Source organism: Monosiga brevicollis, genomic scaffold (assembly GCF_000002865.3).
Source record: "Monosiga brevicollis MX1 MONBRscaffold_7 genomic scaffold, whole genome shotgun sequence".
NCBI lineage: Eukaryota > Choanoflagellata > Craspedida > Salpingoecidae > Monosiga > Monosiga brevicollis.
In genome coordinates, this window is record NW_001865044.1 from 1,355,202 (window position 1) to 1,373,857 (window position 18,656).

Here is an 18,656-nt window from a genome sequence, read left to right on the forward strand (position 1 = left end):
AAAAAAAAAAAAAAGAGAGAGAGAGAGAGAGAGAGAGAGAGAGAGAGAGAGAGAGAGAGAGAGAGAGAGAGAGAGAGAGAGAGAGAGAGAGAGAGAGAGAGCTTGAGAGCTTGAGAGAGAGAGAGAGAGAGAGAGAGAGTTTGAGAGAGAGAGAGAGAGAGAGAGAAAGAGTGAGAGAGAGCTTGAGAGAGAGAGAGAGCTTGAGAGAAAGAGCTTGAGAGAGAGAGAGAGTTTGAGAGTGAGTGAGAGAGTTTAAGAGAGAGAGAGAGAGAGCAAGAGACACAGAGAGAAAGAGCAGAAAGTGGGCGAGACCGCGTCGCGAGTTTAGCTGACTTGCTTGTACGAGTCAGGGAGATGACTCAAAGGCGACAAGCACTCTAGATGTGCCTCGCGACCAAGACATGGTACAGCGTCAGCATCCGAGGGTTGCAGCAGTGAGAAGCACAGCTCATTCCCTCTCCGGCTGGCGCTGCCGTTTTCGATCTTCCCATTGCACCCCTAACGACACAACACACACACGCACATGCCCATGTGAACGGTTGCGCCAGCTGTTTGCTGACAAAGCGTCTGACATTGGCTACATTAGGCATAGTGTGATGAATGTCACGGTAAAAGTATTCAGTTTAGAGGGGTAAATAAACTTTGAATCATCCTGGGACGTGTGGTAGCGGCGCGGCGAACAATGCATTGCAAAGGCTTTATTCTGCTGGGTTTCTCAATAGTTTTGCTTGGAATTAATCACGGCAGAAGCTTTGAAAAGTTAACAAAATCCATTCTTCCAAGGATGCCGAACTCAGCTTAGGGGATCGCAAAAACTTTGCTTTTGAATCCGCACGGACAGAACACATTCTCTATCATGATACCATGGATGCAAGCAGCGGATAACAGGCTTGCGACGACACCTTTTCAACACTTCACACTAGGCTCCCACAGCTCGGCGAAGCAGCGTTGCCATCCTTGTCTTTCTCTGATCAAGATTACCACATTATGACACAACTTTCTGATGGATGGCTCAATGTCCGCTTGGTTCACTTGTTTGCCCGCGTCCGGCGTGGGCGCAAGCGGCGACCAATCGGCGTCAACATCTTGGTCTCCCGCTCCTGAGAACCATAGTCACACCGCGGGAGAAAATTTGGTGAGCAAACGACCCCCAAACATCTGGCCCTGACTCATCTGTGGGCCTCGTTGAGTACGAACCGGCGCAGCTGTCTTCGTGTTTGTTGTAGCCGCCACGTTGGATGTTTCTTGCAAGGGCGAGGCAATGTTGGTTCGCTGACCCAGCTTGCGCGTGCGTCGTGTGGATTTGGTTGCCACCTCGGGCGTGCTGGCAAAAACAAGTTCAAAAGACACGACGATTTGGAGCAACTTAGTTTTTACATGCTCATTGTGATACCGTCAGCCACAAACACGACCCAGGCTGCCTTGTCCACGCACCTTTTCACGCTGTCGTTCTCGTCCTGGGCGCTCGAGGCTTCTGCAGTCTCCTTGACAGCTTTCGCAGCCTTGCGGCCTTTACGACCCTTGCGCGTCTTGGCTTCGGGTGTCGTCGAAGCCTTGGCCAAAGCGGAGGGTTGAGCCGCTTCAACCGGGTCTGCGGTTTCAGCATCTGCATGCACCTCGTATCGCTTGGCCCGCTTCGATGACTGAGGGCTGTCTCGCGCACCAGTCTCCCCAATCATTGTCACCTCACCCATGTTGTCATAGATTGGAGTGGCATGTTCCTCCACCGAAACCGTCACCCGGGGAGGCGTCGCCACATCTGCACATCACACACATATGCTATTTGAGCCCACAGCAGTTCTGGCTGGGTGTATTCTTTGCATGCCATGGGCTGCCCATGTCACTTACAGTTGTCAATGCTATGAAGGCCTTCATGCTCCAAGGCAGCGAGGCTGATGGTTGATTTGATCGAGGCGCCGCTCTTGAAGCTGGCGAGCGATCGCATTGAGCTAGCCCGCGACAACTGCTCCGCCTCCTCCATGGCGCTTTGCTGCGCGAAAGCCATGCAACCACGACGCCCTTGTGTGAGTGCCTCAGGTATCACGCAATGTTCTACCGGCCGCCAGAAAAGAATCAGCGCCAACATACCGCCGTCTCCGTAACGTCATCCAACTTTTGTCGCAGCGTCGCCTTGTCTTGCTGCAAAGCCTTGACTTCTTCTTGCAGGGCTTTGTTCTTGGCCTTGATGACCTTGACCTCTCGCTCCAGTGCTGCAATATTTGCAGCCTGCACCGTTGTCTATACCAAAGCAACAGACGCCACGGCCACGTCAGCAGAACGGGCATGCGTTTGCGAAACGTCCATCACACCAAAACAGCGAAAGCCCTGGCACATCGCATCCAGTACAATGAACCCACCATCTCCTTTAGCTCTTGCACTGAAGCCACCTATAGGACGGCACGACGAAAGCTCTGAGCAACAGGCCACAGGGAAAAAACAAAAAACAAACAAACCATTTCGGAGATGTTCGCAAGTTCGTACCTGTGCTCGCAGTTCTGATATGGTAGCTGCCTGAATCTCTGCCTGCTCATGGAGCTGAGCCACGTCGGCCGCCTGTTGGCAAGTCACATTTCGGTGACGATCAGCAAAGGTATAATTTCAAAAGCTGCAGCCTCAGAAAAAGACTTGGCGCAAGCCCTTGGTGTACTAGCCAACGTACGTCTGCACCAGCCTCGAACAGCTGCTCCACCTGCGCTTGCAATTGTGCGTTTTCCGTCTCTCGGGCCTCCAGGTCAGCCTCGAGCTACACAGCGCCCGTGAGTCAACATGACCTTACCATTGAATGCAAAAAATCCAAAACAAAAACAGCACACACCTCGGCAACCAGCGTTAACATGTCAGCGCGTGCCGCATTGGCAGCTTCGAGTTTGCTTTGGAGATCGGCCTGCCAACATGGGTCAAAAGAGATGTCATGAGGGTTGGGCTAGGTCTTGTCGCTTGTACGGTCACACACACGCCTTCGAGACCAGTGACATCACATACCGTTTCCTTTTGCAGGCTATCTCGAGAGCCCACAGCCTGAATCTGCGCCTGCTCCAGAGCCACCTGAGAATACAACGAGCCAGCAAATACAGCCTGAGTTAGAGGCACTTCTTTTTCTCCTGAGGGTTTCTTTTAAACGCGCAACCTTACCTGAGCCCGCTTGTACTTGACGGTTATGGCCCCCACTTCCTCCGCAGCCCGTGCTCGCACCGACTTGAGATCACGACGTCTAAGCATGGCGTTGTCAATCAGGGCATTGCGCACATCTCATGAGCAACACCACCCTGCAAGTAGGGCTTTATTTGTCCTTCACTGGCATTTTCCTTTCACGCACGTGTTTTCATTCTCTTGCTGCGCCGCGCCAAGCTGCTGCTCAAGCTCAGCAATGCGTTCCTGAGCCAAACGAAGCTGCAATGCAACATCAAATCACAATGGCGTGAGATGGGATATTCAAACGCAACCACCATCAGCGAGAAAAAGGGTTTCACTGACCTCGGTACCAAGGCGCACTTCGTCTTCTGAAGGAGCAGTAGCAGCATTGTTTGCAACGGCAGCTTGCGGTGGTGCAGCCGGGGAAGCCACGGCACTGGATCGGACAATAATCATGAGAATACAGCAATATCACCAAAGTACAGTCATATGGTATTGCTAAAGGCGCGATCATCGCTCATCAAAAGCTGATGCGGCGCACCTGCGAATGCGTCGGTGATGTGCGGCTCGTGCTACACTGTGGGTCAGAAGCGCCAACTTTCTTTCATACGTATGTTCCATGTTTGTCACGTTACGCTTGGCCATGGCCTCAAAGGCCTCTTCAATCTGGTGGTGCGGTCGTGCGGCAAGCCACCACCATGTTACAAAAGAAGCAAGTCAGATTCAGCTGTCGGCAGAGGCAGAGCAGGCGGCAAAGGTACACTGCCACACGTGTCACCAACCTCCACGAGCTGCTCAGCCATTTCTTCGGCCACTTCTTCGCGAATTCGGGCCTCAAGTTCTGTTTGTTCCCTGGGTCAAGAGCCACGTGCACTCGAACACATGAGCCCGAGTCATCACTGCGCATATGGCCAGTCAGCCATCGAACACACCTTTCGAAGCGAAGCAGGGCCTGTTGCAAGTCATAAATACGATCTTGCAGGGTCTCATTATACTCGTGTAGCGACTCCATGTCTGCACCAGTCAGATGGTTCAATGCGACACCGCCAATGAGCATGCTTGCCTGTCGCTGCTCGGGCACATAACGCTGGGGAAAAAAAAAAAAACTAATGCAATGACACTCACACCCTCCCCGCCCCCCAAGTGTCTTGTAAGACCAGACACATCAACTGACCTTTTTCGGTGGCATCGAGTTGGTGTCGTAGGGCCGACAGTTCACCCTCAAGAACCATCTTATTTTGCGGCTCATCGGAGGTCGAGGCAGCATGCCGTCCGGTATCGATGCGGCTTGCCACAGCACGGTCCTTAACTTTGCGCGCGATGGCGCTAAAATTGAGAACATGAATGGTCTCATCGTAGTCCTTGTCCTCGACAGACAGGTTGACAATCATGCGCACGACGCCCTGCGGATGACCAATTCAAATGGCGACGTGAATTTGCCCGGGCCTAATCAGGCTTGCTTCGAAAGGCCAACAAGTGACCACCCACCTTGCCCTCGAGATACCCTTGAAAAAGACGGGTCAAGCGCGACTCGCGAAAAGGAGGCAGACGCGATGCCGCCCGCCTATAATGAGGGAGGTAGAGTCAAATGGCATTCCTATTTTTGACCAAGCCTGAATGCCGCTAGACCGGAGGCCCAGCATGACTTACGGGTGTAGTTGGTTCCAACGCAAGTCCTTGATGCACTGGGACAGTGTCATGAGAGACTTGTTAATGTTGCCAGCTTCACGAATTCGCTTGCCTAGCCCCATCCACCACGTGTTAGCCTGACGAGATTATCCATTCAGTGGCCAATGACACCAAGATTGGCACGGGGAAATACTAGGCGCCTTACCACCCGCTTGCGTGTTACTTGTGCGCTCCGAACCGGCCAAATCCACAATTGAGAGGCGGGAGATGCTGGCATAATGAGGTTCCGCAACGTTGGGCAAGCGAATCACTTTCAAGGTAAAAATGGAATGGCTGACCGACATGGCACACAAATCAGGTTAAGTCAGCCGCAGGGTGCACGGGGCATTGTCAATGGCGGCGCAAGATGAACACTAATGAAAGCACAACTCCTGACCCAGGGTACGGTTGCCATGATGATTTACCTGCGCGAAGAATCCTTGTTCAATCGAGTGCTGGCGACGCGTCGGTTGTGCTGGGCAAGCAACAGGGTGGTGGTCAAACATGCGCAACGCATTGGCTGAAGGCCAGCATGGCTCAATGGGCAAGTGAAAGACTAACCCGACCAAAAGTGAAAACACGAAGGGCTTCCTCAATGGATGCGACCTGCACCTCTCGCAAACCTGCAAACAGCAACGGTGTCACATCAGTTTCTTTCAAGGTCAACTAGCACAAGCGTGCAGGGCAATCGAGCTGACCGTCAATGTACACGGCGCCATTGCTACCACGAAGCTTCTTGCTTGACCGATGCTTGCCTAATGCAAGTTGGTGAAAAAAAAAAAAAAAAGTATCTCAAGAGATCAGTCCAGGCATCAACAGGGTTGGGCCAAGGCAAAAGCGGGTCGCAATATCCGTGCTCACCGCTGACAGGCTCCAGCAGATCATAGGCAAGTTCGTTGTAAAGTTCGGCAAACGATACGTAGATCAGGTACTAAGCCGTACGTGAGCAGGGCAGAGCAGCCAGTTGAGTTCAGCAGGCATGCAAATGCACCGGCTTTTCATACTCTGACAGACCTGGCAGCCGTCGTGCACGCCAAGTGTGGTCGTCTCGACCTCACGGTCACCGCGCAGCATGGCCATATCTGGGCAGAAGGTGAACGGACGTCGAGTCATTCGTTGCCATTTGCGGGGCTCAAATCAAAAGGGGCGTGGGCATACCTTCCATCGAGGTGTTGGAGGAGACAGTTGATTGTTGCAGCTCCTCGTTGGCGTCTGTGTCGGTGGGAGCAGCCGTGGCATCGAGCACGGCATCGGCCTCAGCCTGGAAGCCCAGGTCCAGGCACTGGGCCTTGATAGTGGCAGCCTCTGCCACCTCTTCACGCGTCATGAAGCGAATTTTGTTGTATAGCTGTGGCTTCATCTGCGTTGATGCGTTGGTTGGGGGTAAGAACGGTTGGCGCGCGCTAGAAACAAAAAGGTGGAAGCGCCCAAGCAACCTACATCGTTGCGCTCACAGAGCTGCTGTCCGATTGAATTGAAGAGCACATCCAGACTGCGCGGCAACAGACCTAAAAGCGACACGATAGAGATGGTGATCAATCATGGATCAGCAAAAGATGAAGATATGATTCATGAGTGCCTGTATTGGCTTTTGTCGACGCTGTCATACCAGGGCTCTCGGGAGATCCAAGAACGGTGTAGGTTTTGCCGGAGGAAGTGACACCCGTTGCAAAGAGCAGTCCATTGTTACCGTCCAACACTTCCTGCGCACAGGCGTTGTGAAGGATAAGCCCGACAAAATTCAGATTGTTTTTGAGATTCCAGGTGCTGGGTCAAGTCGGGAACCACGCACTTTGACCATGGGCAGGCCCACACTCTTGAAAAAGCTGCGCTGTTGAGCAGTTGTGTCAAACACATGCGAGAAGCTGTACTGTGCCGATGACTAGAAGACAATGCATCACGTTTGCAAGGGTTAGATGATCGGCCTGTGTAAACGTTTGAAATCAGGGAGACACCAAGCACACACTCACCACTGAGCCATTGGCATTCTTGTACGCCACGGACGAGGGTGGTGGGGTGGCCATGAGCGTTTGGTCGTCCAGGCGTTGGATGCTCTGCGCATTGAATTCATCGACAATAATGAGCGTGAGGTCGGCTGCATCGCGCGGCTGCATTGCTTGCTACACACCTGGTCAGCACTGTGTTCATTGGAAGGGGGCTTGAGCCGCGCAAAGACCTGTACAGACAGTCCATGATTAGCACAACACAGTTGCAAGAATGCTCCTTTTTTTTTTCTTGCAGTGGCCGGTCACGAACCTGCATCAGAGCGTTCACCCTGGCAGCGTCTGGTGCTGGGGCAATGACGCTCTGCTGTGGTGCACTGTCTTGTGCGGGGACATTGTCTGCATCATCCTCATCCCTAGCCCCGGTTACATATTCGTCACAAGTAAGCGGTGTGCGACGGCAAGGCAAGGGCTTAAGCTTTGCACGATTTGCTCAAGTGTTTCAGATTGCAATTGATCAGGCACGACGTACGTTGATGCGAATAGGCGTGTGCGGATATCATCAACCTGGCAAAGCAAAGGCAGCCGTTAGCATCACATCAGTCTCCGCTTGTTGAGGCAGGAGAGGCTGTGTTCAGAGTCTGTCACCCACCTCAGCGGCATTGTGATTGGCAGGCAAGCCTGCATCTTGCGTGGGTGAGTACATGGCTGTGGTACGTAACCATACGCTCTTGACTATTAATTTTTTGTTTTTCGCGGAGGGTGGAAGGGGTGAGCGCAAAATGTCCTCACGTCAGTCATCGCCTCTCAAACCGATCAAGACTTTACCAATAGCAGTATCAAACCTTCTTGGAGTGATCCGCCTCGGTCCTGGCAAGTACCGTGTCTCAAAGGCAGCTCAGCACAAGGGTATCAGCCGCACGCGATTGGCGATTGAGCACGGCACAGCACTTTTTTTTTTCTCTTTTTTTTTCTTGTTTTTGAGGCCGAACCAACAAGAAGAAAACTGATGAATTTGAATTTTGGCGCCATGTTTTACACTCTGTAATAAACTTCACACTTTGAACTTTCAAAGATTTATCTGACATTGACGCGCTCGTTGAAATTTTCGCGATTTCGTTCGCGCGCTGTAGTTTCGGGTCTCCTGCAGACCCCGTGCGCAGACGACACTGACATGGCTCGAGGTCTGTCCATAGCCTGGCACAGGCTATTCAAGCCGTATTGGAAATAAGGCTCTACGAGCTGAACCTCGCTGGGTGATGTGGTTCATGCTCTTCTCTTCTGGATCGGGGTCAGAAGAGAGTCAGGGCAGACGTGGTTCACACTTTCCAGAGGACAGGTCAAACAACAGCAACGTGTCACATGCACGGCAATCATGGACATGTTCTAATGTGAATCTCTCTTCCTGGTTTGATGGTGATGTTAGAGGTATCACAAGGCTAGGGATTCTTTGGATTCCTGTGGGTGTGGTTCAATTGCGGACCGCCAAGACAGGCACCACGTGACCACGAAAGACTGGGGACAGCAAGGGGGAAAAAAAGCAACTGAAAAAAGTGTGAAACAAAACAAAGAAAATCTTTGGCAAAGGGGCGAAATTCCAGCCCGAGTCTAGCCACGGGCTTAAGCATCGTCAAAGTCACTATCTTCAAAATCATCCGTCGTGGCACTAGCCATGACCGAGTAGTTGACAGTCTTGCGGCCAATCCATCCCTTCTTGAACGCCACCACCACGAGCGCCGCAACCGCTACAATTGTAATGATAACGGCGGCCACGATGGCACCTGTGTTATTCTTCTTCTTGCCTGAACCGTGGCTGGCCGGGCTGGCCGTGGTGCTGCCACTGGGAGGTCCGGGTGGGCTAGGTGGGCTAGGTGGGCCAGGTGGAGAAGGCGGCGCTTCAACGCACGCCTGGACAAATAATGCAAGTCACGGTGAGCAGGCGAGCAGCGAGCAACACGGCCAGATGTGTTGGCCCAACAGCAGCATCAAGAATAAAGCCAAGTGCAGCAAAACCTACGTCAGGTGAAGTCCACGTCAGGTACAGCTCAGGATCGTTGAGAGCACAGGTTGATTCACGGCAGACAATTGATTCCCTCTGGCCACATTCAGCCACCACAACAGCCCCACGCTGCACGCTGGTGTTGCCGCTCTTGTAGACGTCGCCATTCTCGAAAATCAGTTGCACTTCACGCGCCGCAGGAGAGTATTTCACCAATGGCCGAACAGCCCCAAAGGACACCCAATTGCCTTGGGCGTCCTTACCGCAGAGGCCTGATGGGGTTGACGACGCATCACTGCAAGTCGTGCCGCTGAACGGCTGGAACTTGTAACGCGCAGAGGCCGTACTCGACGTGGAAAAGTCCAGCGTTCCCAAATCCGTCTGTAAGCCCCCCGACAAAAATGGTGAATCAAAGGCCTCGGGATGAGTCTCAAAATCAAGGCATGCAGGCAGATGGGATAGGCAGAGAGTCAGCTGCCTTTGCGTCTTACCTTGATGATCCCGTTTGAGCTGGTCACCGACTTGACAGGGCAGGCGCGGCTTGTGTTCCATGTGAAAATGTACTGGCATGCTGACTTGGTCTCGTTGTAAAAGACTGGCAAAGTGTCATCGTCCGCAGTGGGGTCGCACACCATCTCAATCAACGTTGAGCGGTGGCGCTGAATGCCATCAGCGCTGGTGGGACAACCGTCCGCATCGCCATTGGTGTAGCGCAAGTAAACGACGCCGTCACGCACAACAGGTTCTGCAGGCGATCCAACGTTGAAGATCTGAGAACCATCCTTCTTCACCTGGCACACACCTGCCTCTCCGCTGCACTGGTTGGAAGCCACCTGTAGACAAATTGAGGGTGGGTGTAAGCAGGTAGAGCAGGTAGATGAAAAAGAGTGAGCAAAGAGGCAAAAGAGGCAGCACGGGTCATTGTGAAGACAGAGAAACTTACACCGGGGGTGAGGCAGCGGCACACGTTGATCACATAATCAAACTCGTGGTCCGCCGTCTCTGCGATCCAGTTGGAGTTGTCTTTGTAGCGTCCCAAGGTGGAAAAATCATACTCGTTGCCCGTAGCCTCATCGTAGGCGACGCACGTCTTCTCACAAGTCGAGGAGGAGGCCAGCGCCGTACGCCACGTCACAAGGCGGTAGCACTCTTCATCGATGTCCAAAGAGGCCGAGCCACTGCCCAGGGCACCGTCGTCACCAACAAACACAATCACAGTGCTCGTGCTGCCGCCCGCGCACTTGGCATCGGCTGCCGTGTACACAAGTGTTGCCTGATCGTCCAGCCAGGTCAAATCCGCGTTGGCCGAACCCACGTTGACCTGCTTGCCGTTGTTTGTCAAACAAGCACCCGAGTTGGCGCACGAGCCAGAGGTGGAGAGAGCCTGGCACACACCCACTTCCAGCGGACCGTGTTTTGACGCAAAGTGTACCGACTTGCCACGAAGACTTTGCAGATTGATGCCGATACCATTCTCAAAGCTATCAATCTCGCAGTCATGGCCCTTAACCACGGTTGAGGGGCAAGCAGCCGAGGTGCGCCACACGAAAAAATATTTGCAGTCCAGCTCTTCCTCAAACACGGGAGCCCCGAGACTACCGGGTCCACACTCAAAGCGAATCACGGTCGAGCGGGGCACTGCGCCGGCGCAGAGGTTTTGCGTGTCGCCCTCCATGGAGTACTGCACCAAGAGAGCACCATCCACAAACTCAGGGCCTGATTCAAGGCGGCCGAGGGCAAAAACCGTGTCGGTAGAGTTGCGTTTCACCTGGCAGATGGCTGCTCCACGGCAGGTATCGCCATCGTCACCATCTACAGGGCGAATCAGATTGCGACACACGTTGATGTAGTACTCGTAGCTCTCCGAACCGCGGTCATCGACGGCCAGCCAGTTCTCATCACCCGCGGCGCGTGTCAGCGTGCCGAGGTCGTACTGATTGCCAGACTGGGGGTCAAAGACGACGCAGTTGGTCGAGGAAGGGGCGGGATCGCAGGCAGCTTTGGCCGCCCACCGGAAGATATAGGTGCAATCGTTGAGTTCCTCAACAAACTCGGGCACGCTGTTTGAATCGTCGGCGGTTTGGTCGCACACAAACGTGATGACAGTAGACCGGTTCTTCTCATTCGCGGTGCCTTCATGACACAGCGCATCGCTCTCGTAGATGAGCTGCAGGTTCGACTCTGAGCCAGCGCGAACGACTGAAGGGCGATCGCTGGCAAATCCCAGGTTGTAGAAGCGTTTGTCGGCCGTGTCCTCCCTCTGACACACGCCCGAGGTGACGCCGTTACCACAGGGCACTTGGTTGGAGCAAATGGAAACTGAGTAGGTGTAGCTCGTACCCTTGCCGTCAAAATCATTTTTGGCAATGACTGGGCCACGCTGCATGAAAGCGCTCAAGTCGTAGTCTTCACCAGTGACAGGATCTTGAACACGGCAAGCGCCGGAGTCAGGCGCAGGCAATGTTGGGCTAATGCCGTCTGTGGAGCAGGCCGCAGACGAAATCCACAAGAAGTAGTATGTGTTGGCAATCTCTTCCAAAAAGATCGGCTCACCCAGTGTTGAGCCACAAACAAACTCGATATGCGTCCGGCGCGCCAGGCCCGAGGAGAAGGCGTTGCCACCCTCATACTCGAGCACGAGGGAGCCATTGACAAACCGAGGCGAGGCCGCGTGTCCCAAGTTCTGCATAAGCAACGAAACGCAAACGAGAGCACCAATAGTAAGCTTGCCGTCTGCCGGGAGCCCGAGAAACGGGGCTGTGCCGCGCCGAAGTAAAACGGCTTTCAAAAGGGAGGCTGTGCACGTTCATGTGCTTGCAACGACACACCTGTTCCTGGAACTGTGTGGTGCCGGAGGAGCCGATCTGACATGCTGCCATATTGTCAGAACAGTCAGGGAAATCAATCATGGGCACCAAGGTGCTGCAAGTGCCCAGCACATGAGGGCCGAGCAATGTAGGCAGTGTCAGTACGAGCGCAAGCAGCAAAAGAATGAGAGTCAGGTGTCGAACATCGAAGCCTGAAGTCGAAACAAAGTCCACTTCACACTCACTCACCGGCACACATTGATTGCATAGGCGTATTTGTTATTCTCGCGCGAATCCTGGGCGATCCAGTTCTCCTTGGGATTGGACAAGGGCGAGAGATCATAGGTGGCGCCCGTCTTGGGGTCCTCCACAAAGCAGTCAACCGATTCACCCTCATGACACGCCAAAGTCGTGAACAGGGTAAGGCTGATCACACAATCGGTGTCGTCGAAAGAATTGACGACGAGACTACCCTCTTGATTTTCACCAGTCTGAGCGGCGAGATCACATTCCATCGTAAGCACCGTTGTCCAATTGCGGGAACCGCCATTGCAAGCTTCACCGCCGGTAAGCGTAAAGGTTGCGACGCCATCCACAAGCTCGGGGATCGAAGAAATGGCGCCAGCGTCGTGCAGGGCGCCTGTCGCCGAGCCTTGACGGAAGCAGGCACCAGTCGTGCACGAGTCAGCAGCACTGCAAACGCCAACTGAGATCGCTCCACCGCCGTTCAAGGTAGCTTGAAACTTTTTGTTTTTCAGGGAGGAGAAATCAAAGAAATCACCCGTGACGACGTTCTCAACCTACAAATCAGTGACGACAGCATATCCAACAATCCAGCGAAGTGAGCGAAAGCAGCAACTTTTCTTTCTTTTTCTTTTGATACACAGGTAGCCAACGACTCAAGAAGTGGAGAGACAGGTGAGCAGGGAGGCAAGGCTAAACGGCTTATGCAGAAGAAATATGCGCAGCGAGGCAACCAAACAGCTTACGTGGCAGTCATTGCCTTTGAAATTATCGACGCTACAGGCAAAAGAAGTGACCCAGCGCATGTGGTGGGTACAAGAGTTGTCAGTATACTCATAGACAGGTTCGCCGTACACGCCTGATTTTGGTGAGCCATTCTCCATGGCACACTCAAACACAATGAGCGTGGAGTGAGTGAGATCCGTGTTGTTGTTCATGGTGCAGTTGGCACCGGTTTCATAGTGGATCTCCAAGCTGCTGGCAGTGGCCATGGGCGAGGCCACCTTGCCCCAGTTCTCGTCGGCACTCAACGTCTACCACGTTGGCAAGGTAAGGAAGATGAGGGCGATGGCCGAACAGTCCGCATTCGCTTGTATATGCACGCCAAACAATGCACTCACCGAACCAACGTGGCAGGCAGCTTGATCACGCGTGCATTGATGACTGCCTGTAACCAAGGGCCGGCAGACGTTGATTTGCATTTCGTCGAGCGTACCATCCGCATCAATATCGGCATGCACGACATAATTGCGGCGATTGTTGAGGAGAGGCAGCAAGTCGTACTCAAGCACCTTGCCATTCTACATTAAAACAACACATGAGCATGCATGATTGTGTTAAACCGCCGGCCCTAATAACAAAACAAAACAAAACGAGAAGAACAAAATTCCCCTTTCGAACGGAGTCGTCAGCAGGCTGCGATGCCAATGACAGGCGATGTAATCGGACCTTGTGGGTCAAGGCTCGACACTCTGCGGCCGCAGCCGTGAAAGGACACGCGTAAATTGTGCTCCACGTAAACTTGTACAAGCCGTGACTCGTCTCAGTGTCGAACACGATGCTCCCGGTACCATCTTCCGTGGTATCGCACTCAAAGTCAATGACCGCGCTCCGAAGGTAGCTGGTGCCTTCGATCTCCACGGGAGTTCCGTGCGAGTAGTACAACAAGAGCTCGTTGTCCACCCATTGGGGCCCCATTGGGCCCACACCCAGGCTGAACTTGTCTGAGTTTGACTTTGAAAGCTGGCAGGCCATGACATCATCACCTACGGGTATGTTCACATACCCCACATGAGATGTGACCGAAAGAGGGCAAAACATCGTTGACCCCCAACCAAACAAACAAACAAACAAAAAAAAAAAAAAAAAAAAAAAAAAGAAAAAAAAAAAAAAAAAAAAAAAAAAAAGAGAAGGTCGGCTCAACCATCGTACCGCGATCTGACCCACAAACGGATGAGTCAAGCGGCTGGCAGACGCCAACCACAAAGTCGTATGTTTCGCCATTGCTCACGCCTTGAAGCTTGTAGCCTTCATTCGAGGCAAGCTTGGCGAGATCATACAAGTCGCCCGTGCTGGGATCCTCGACCTCGCACGAGGCATTCAGTTGACTGCGTGGACAGGCGACTGAAGTAACCCACTGAAAAATATAGCGACACGTGGTTTCCTCATGCAGAAAGTGGGGGCGACCAAGGCCTGCGGTCAAATCACACGCAAAGTCGATGCGGGCTGAACGGGAAACTCCAGTTGGGCAATTCTCGGACGAGCCACCAGTGTACTCGACGAACAAGCTCTTGGCCGCGGAGTCATACTAGGTATATGCGGGCAAGGAGAAGAACACAAAGAAGAGGAAGGAAAGAAAAGCACGAGTCGTGCGCAACGAAATAAGATGAGAAGGGATGTTGGCGAGATCCAAATTTGCAAAGGCAAAACGGTTACAGACCTGAGGCTGGGAGAGGTTACCGAGCGAGAAGTGATCATCTGACGTGCGCTGGCAGGCACCTGAAGTGGACTTGCAAACTTCGCCCAGCTCTTGGACCAAGCCACGGCACACATTGAGCTCAAAACTGTTGTCGGTGAATTCGCCGTCGATAATCTCGGGAACAAGCCAATTGGTTGTGGTCCGAATCAAGGGCGTGAGATCATACTGGTTACCAGAGGGATCAAGGGCAACACACTCTTCTTCCGTCTGGGCATTTAGAAAACCAGAGTGAGCGTCTTCGAGGAGCAAAGCAGCCTGAGCAAGCTGGCGAGCAGACCTACATTTTGGTTGGCATTTTCGCAGGCAAACGGGGTCCGCAGCTCAAATTGGTAGCCACAGGGGTCAGGCAAGGTACCGCTGTTTTGAAATAGTGTCAGACCATTGCTTGTTGTGGCCGAGGGATCACAGATCAGATCAACCACAGTGGTAATGTACACGGGATGGCCGTTACTGGTACGGCACTGTTTGCCATTGGTAAAGCTGAGTGAAAATACATTGCAGAAAGTGGGATACCAGCATCACCTGTGAGCAAGTATGGCACAGTGGATGGGGCCATGCAACCATGGCTGTGGGTTTCAAGAGGTACGAACACAAAACTCATGTCATCGTCAATAAAAGTGGGAACATCCGAGGGGTTGCCCAAGGGGACGGCCTCGCTATTTTGCGCAGCCACCATGCATGCGCCGGCGTTCAGACTGGAGCAAGCTCCATGCTTGACGGGGCCGCAAAGGCTGATGAAATATTGGTTGCCCGCGTCGTCCGTGTACCTGGGAGCAGTCGTGGTAGGTCAGTAGACGTCGATGAGTCTGCAGAACGTTGCTTACGACAACAGCGCGCCACACTGTTCAAGTCAGGTTTCCTGTTTTCCACCCTGAGCTCAGCTGAAGCAAGAGAGGTGGCAGGTACGTACTTGAGATCGCTACCCTTGAGGCTGGTGAAATCAAAGGCCGTGCCGGTAGCCTGATCAGTAATCGAGCATGCTTCGCCTTTCTTCGAGTTGATGGGACACGCATAGGCTGAAGTCCAAGTCATGAGAGCGTACGAGTCGGAGCGCACAACGGTTTCCAGCTGAGGGCGACCCTGAGGAAGGAAAAAAAACAAAGAAAGAAGACGGAAAAGAGAAAGGAAGAGGTCAAAGAGCGTGGAAACATGGATCGCGCATCCGACGAATCCAATACCCACCAAGCCAGCATCTTCGTTGCAGTGCAACACCAAGCGCGTCGTCTTGGGTGAGGCGTCTGAGAGGGCGTCAAATGTGATGGTCACGATACCCTCGCTGTAAGACGGTGCCACGGCCTTGCCAAATGATTCGTAGGAGGTTCCTTGTTTGCTGTCACACAGGCGGCGTTGGGTGCGAGTTGAGAAGGACAAGAACAGACATACAACAACAAAAGGAAGCACACACACACGGGACATCAAGCAAAAAATAAAACCACTGAAGTCAGAAAGTCAACCAACCAACAAAAACAAAACAAAAAGAAAAAAAAGGAAAAAGCAGACAAACAAGCAGGCGATGAGGTATGGTACAGACGATGGGGGTTAGACATACCGACAAACGGCTGCGCCTGCCTCGCAAGCGGCCGTAGCATCATCTTTAATCAAATCAGCACAGATGTTCATGAAGAACGATTGCGAGCCCACAGGCTCCCAGTTGTGATTGCTGCGGGTGAGGGCAGAGAGATCCACCTGCTCGCCAGTAATGGGGTTTGTGGCCAAACATTCAATGGCATCCACGGTCTCTGGGCACGCCAGCTCGGTGAACATGTTAAACTCGTAAACGCAAGTCGATGTCTCGGCCACATATTCGAGTGTGCCAATGTTAGTCAGCCCCTTGACGCAGACAAAAGTGATGATGGTCGTGCGGTTCATGCGTCCTCCACAACCCAACGTGGGCGCGGTGTACTTCAGCGTGGGCGTATCATCCACAATCTGTTCCAAATTCAAACAGACGGTGAGGTCAAATTAGCAGCCACTGGCAAAAGGGTTTATGGAACGAGCTGTACCTCAATGACGGAAGAGGGGGCTCCAAGATTAAAAGAGCCCGTGGCGTTGGCCCCCCTTTCTTCCTGGCAAGCGGCCACGTTATGGCCACAAACGGATCCTGTGGTAACATGCACGAGAACGTGAGCCAGCAATCTGAGAGTCTCACTATGATTTGGACGGTCGCCGTTCTCAAGGCAATGGCCAGCTTACCCTGAATGGCCGCACAAACGTTCAACACAAACTTGTAGTTGTCGTCATACGCCACATACGGCTGAGAATTGGGTAGAGACAGAGCGTGGAAGTCGTAGACTTGGCCTACAGCATTGACGTGGCCAAAGTGAGCATGCAGAGGCGCAAAAGCAACGAGCCACCAAGGAGCATCGGCACCCAGGACACGCGGCAGGCGGAGGCGATAAAAAGTGAAACCAGAAAAGAGCCAGGGTCTCAGGGGACGTGTTAAACTTACCAGAAACGGGATCGCGAACGGTACAGTCATGTCCCACGGTATCCCCGATAGGGCAAGCCGCCACGGTACGCCAATGGAACGTAAAGACGCAATCTTCGGAAACTTCCATCAAAACTGGCTGACCCGAGCCCGCATTGATGTCGCAAATAAACTCGATGCGCGAGGAGGCAAACGTGCTGTCATCTGCATCAGGACAAAATGCCGTGTCGTTGATGCTTGATGGTTTGTCTCCCTGAAGGATTGGGAAGAAAAAAACAAAGAAAAAACAAAGGAAAAAGCAAAAAAAAAAGAAAAAAAAAAAAAAAAAAGGGTTGAGAAAAGTGGAAAATGGCGCAAATGATTACAAGAACAAGCATTTCGTGAAAGGAGAAAGGTCAGCAAGACCAAGGATCAAGAGCCCAGGTGATGCAGAATAAAAGTGGGAGAGCGAGTGGGAAGCACAGGGATGAGAAGAACATGTTTTCCTTGTAGCCGGCATGTTTAGTCGGAGACAGGCACAACTTACAAAAGCAGTGATGATGTAGATGGTGCCGTCGTCGCTGAGGGTGGGTCGGGTCGCTCGACCCAAGGCGACGGGGTCAGTCAGGCTCCCATCAGGCTGGCGAGTGCGGCGGCACATCGCTTCGCCCTCGTTGCCACAGTTACCACCGATGGCAGCGCTATCGACAAGGGGGTCGCAGACGTTGATATCGTAAACGTAGGCATTGCCTTCTGCAGCGTCAATGGCTTGCCAGTTGGAGAGACTCCGCATGAGCGGGGAGAGGTCGTATGAAAGATCAGTCTTCTCGTCATAAACGGTGCAGCGAGTTTCGTTGGCCGGGATAGTTTGGTTGATGCAGAGACGATCTGTCTTCCAGTCAAATACAAAAACCGTCATGCTGTCTTCAGCAATGGTCTCAAGGTAGACGGGGCCACCCACGCCCAGGCCACACGTGAAGCGAATCTCCGAAGTCGTGTCATCCCCCTGATAAGTCAGGCGGGCACCAAATTCGGGATGGTCGGCATCCATCCACTCAAACGTAGTCTTGGCAGGATCAGACGGTCCGATGGAGGTGCCAGTCGTCTGACCAAGAGGCAAACGGCAGACGGCCGCGTTCTTCGTGCAGCCGTTGCGAACCCGCTGCAGGGGCTGGCAGATGTTCATCTCGTATTCAAACTTGTTGCTCTCGCGCGTGTCCACGGCGTAATAGTCGCGGTCGCTGTCAAGGCAAGCAAGTGGGGAAGCATCAGATTGTATGCGAGGCGAATGGAACTTGAAGTTCGAAGAAAGCTAGTGCGTGCGTGCGTGTGTGTGTGTGTGTCAGAGTGGGCGCCTGACCTGGCAAGTTTGGTGATGTCGACAGAGGATCCATCTGGTAGGGTGAGAGGATCGCAGCCGGCCTGAACGGAGCCCACCAGGATAGCCAAGAGCAGCAGCGAGTGCAGCACACGCAGCGACGAGGAAGCAGCCATGGCTGCCAGCGGTTTCACCCAATCGGGCACAACACGCACTCCCCGACGGCGTGGAGCTCAATCAAGGATCACTGCGCCCCGAAAGGGTTGAACTGAATCACGTATGCGGTGCTTTAGAAGCAAAAACAAGTCTCCCAGACGCTAAGGAAAGCCATTCAAATCACACGAGAGCGAGCAATTGAGGTGTGAGTGCGTACTGCTGCGCGTCAAGGTGTACAGGAACGGATGGACACTGCTTCCAGTCGACAGAGTTTGAATCTGGGGGAGTTTTGAGACAAGAGCAAGGGAGAGAGAAGGGAAGAAGAGGAGGAGAAATATAATCATCGGGCGGAGGGACGGCTCGACAGCTCGTCAAGTGGCACAATGCCGGCGACGCGGGCTGCAGCGCAGTGAGCTGACGCACAGATGCTTGCGCTGAGCGTCTGCGTTTGTATCCCTCCTTCACAGCCACCACCACGACCACTGTTCTTCACACTCCAAACAG

The 18,656-nt window shown here is 53.1% G+C and overlaps 2 protein-coding genes across 2 annotated transcripts; both read right to left on the reverse strand.

Moving 5' to 3' along the window:
• Positions 1 to 1,028: 1,028 nt before the first annotated feature.
• MONBRDRAFT_24755 (uncharacterized protein) lies at positions 1,029 to 7,449 on the reverse strand (the record flags this gene model as incomplete). The annotated part of the gene is made up of 34 exons (XM_001745087.1): positions 1,029 to 1,100; positions 1,198 to 1,324; positions 1,435 to 1,759; positions 1,849 to 1,990; positions 2,089 to 2,238; positions 2,358 to 2,387; positions 2,482 to 2,553; positions 2,660 to 2,743; positions 2,816 to 2,884; positions 2,983 to 3,045; positions 3,133 to 3,211; positions 3,317 to 3,390; positions 3,475 to 3,568; positions 3,674 to 3,798; positions 3,915 to 3,984; positions 4,065 to 4,146; positions 4,307 to 4,535; positions 4,621 to 4,696; positions 4,783 to 4,873; positions 4,967 to 5,094; positions 5,226 to 5,275; positions 5,362 to 5,423; positions 5,499 to 5,555; positions 5,662 to 5,731; positions 5,815 to 5,882; positions 5,959 to 6,160; positions 6,241 to 6,308; positions 6,410 to 6,503; positions 6,593 to 6,682; positions 6,771 to 6,854; positions 6,929 to 6,976; positions 7,057 to 7,159; positions 7,276 to 7,310; positions 7,396 to 7,449. 34 exons carry the CDS (start codon positions 7,447 to 7,449, stop codon positions 1,029 to 1,031), a joined length of 3,267 nt encoding a protein of 1,088 aa, XP_001745139.1.
• A 754-nt stretch (positions 7,450 to 8,203) lies between these two features.
• On the reverse strand, positions 8,204 to 18,172 carry MONBRDRAFT_36765 (uncharacterized protein; the record flags this gene model as incomplete). The annotated part of the gene is made up of 20 exons (XM_001745088.1): positions 8,204 to 8,651; positions 8,761 to 9,123; positions 9,234 to 9,575; positions 9,686 to 11,425; positions 11,571 to 11,664; positions 11,799 to 12,349; positions 12,539 to 12,826; positions 12,914 to 13,093; positions 13,242 to 13,558; positions 13,725 to 14,100; positions 14,233 to 14,478; positions 14,553 to 14,751; positions 15,182 to 15,351; positions 15,454 to 15,601; positions 15,821 to 16,200; positions 16,275 to 16,372; positions 16,465 to 16,569; positions 16,721 to 16,952; positions 17,226 to 17,919; positions 18,039 to 18,172. 20 exons carry the CDS (start codon positions 18,170 to 18,172, stop codon positions 8,364 to 8,366), a joined length of 6,945 nt encoding a protein of 2,314 aa, XP_001745140.1. The 3' UTR covers positions 8,204 to 8,363.
• Positions 18,173 to 18,656: the final 484 nt, after the last annotated feature.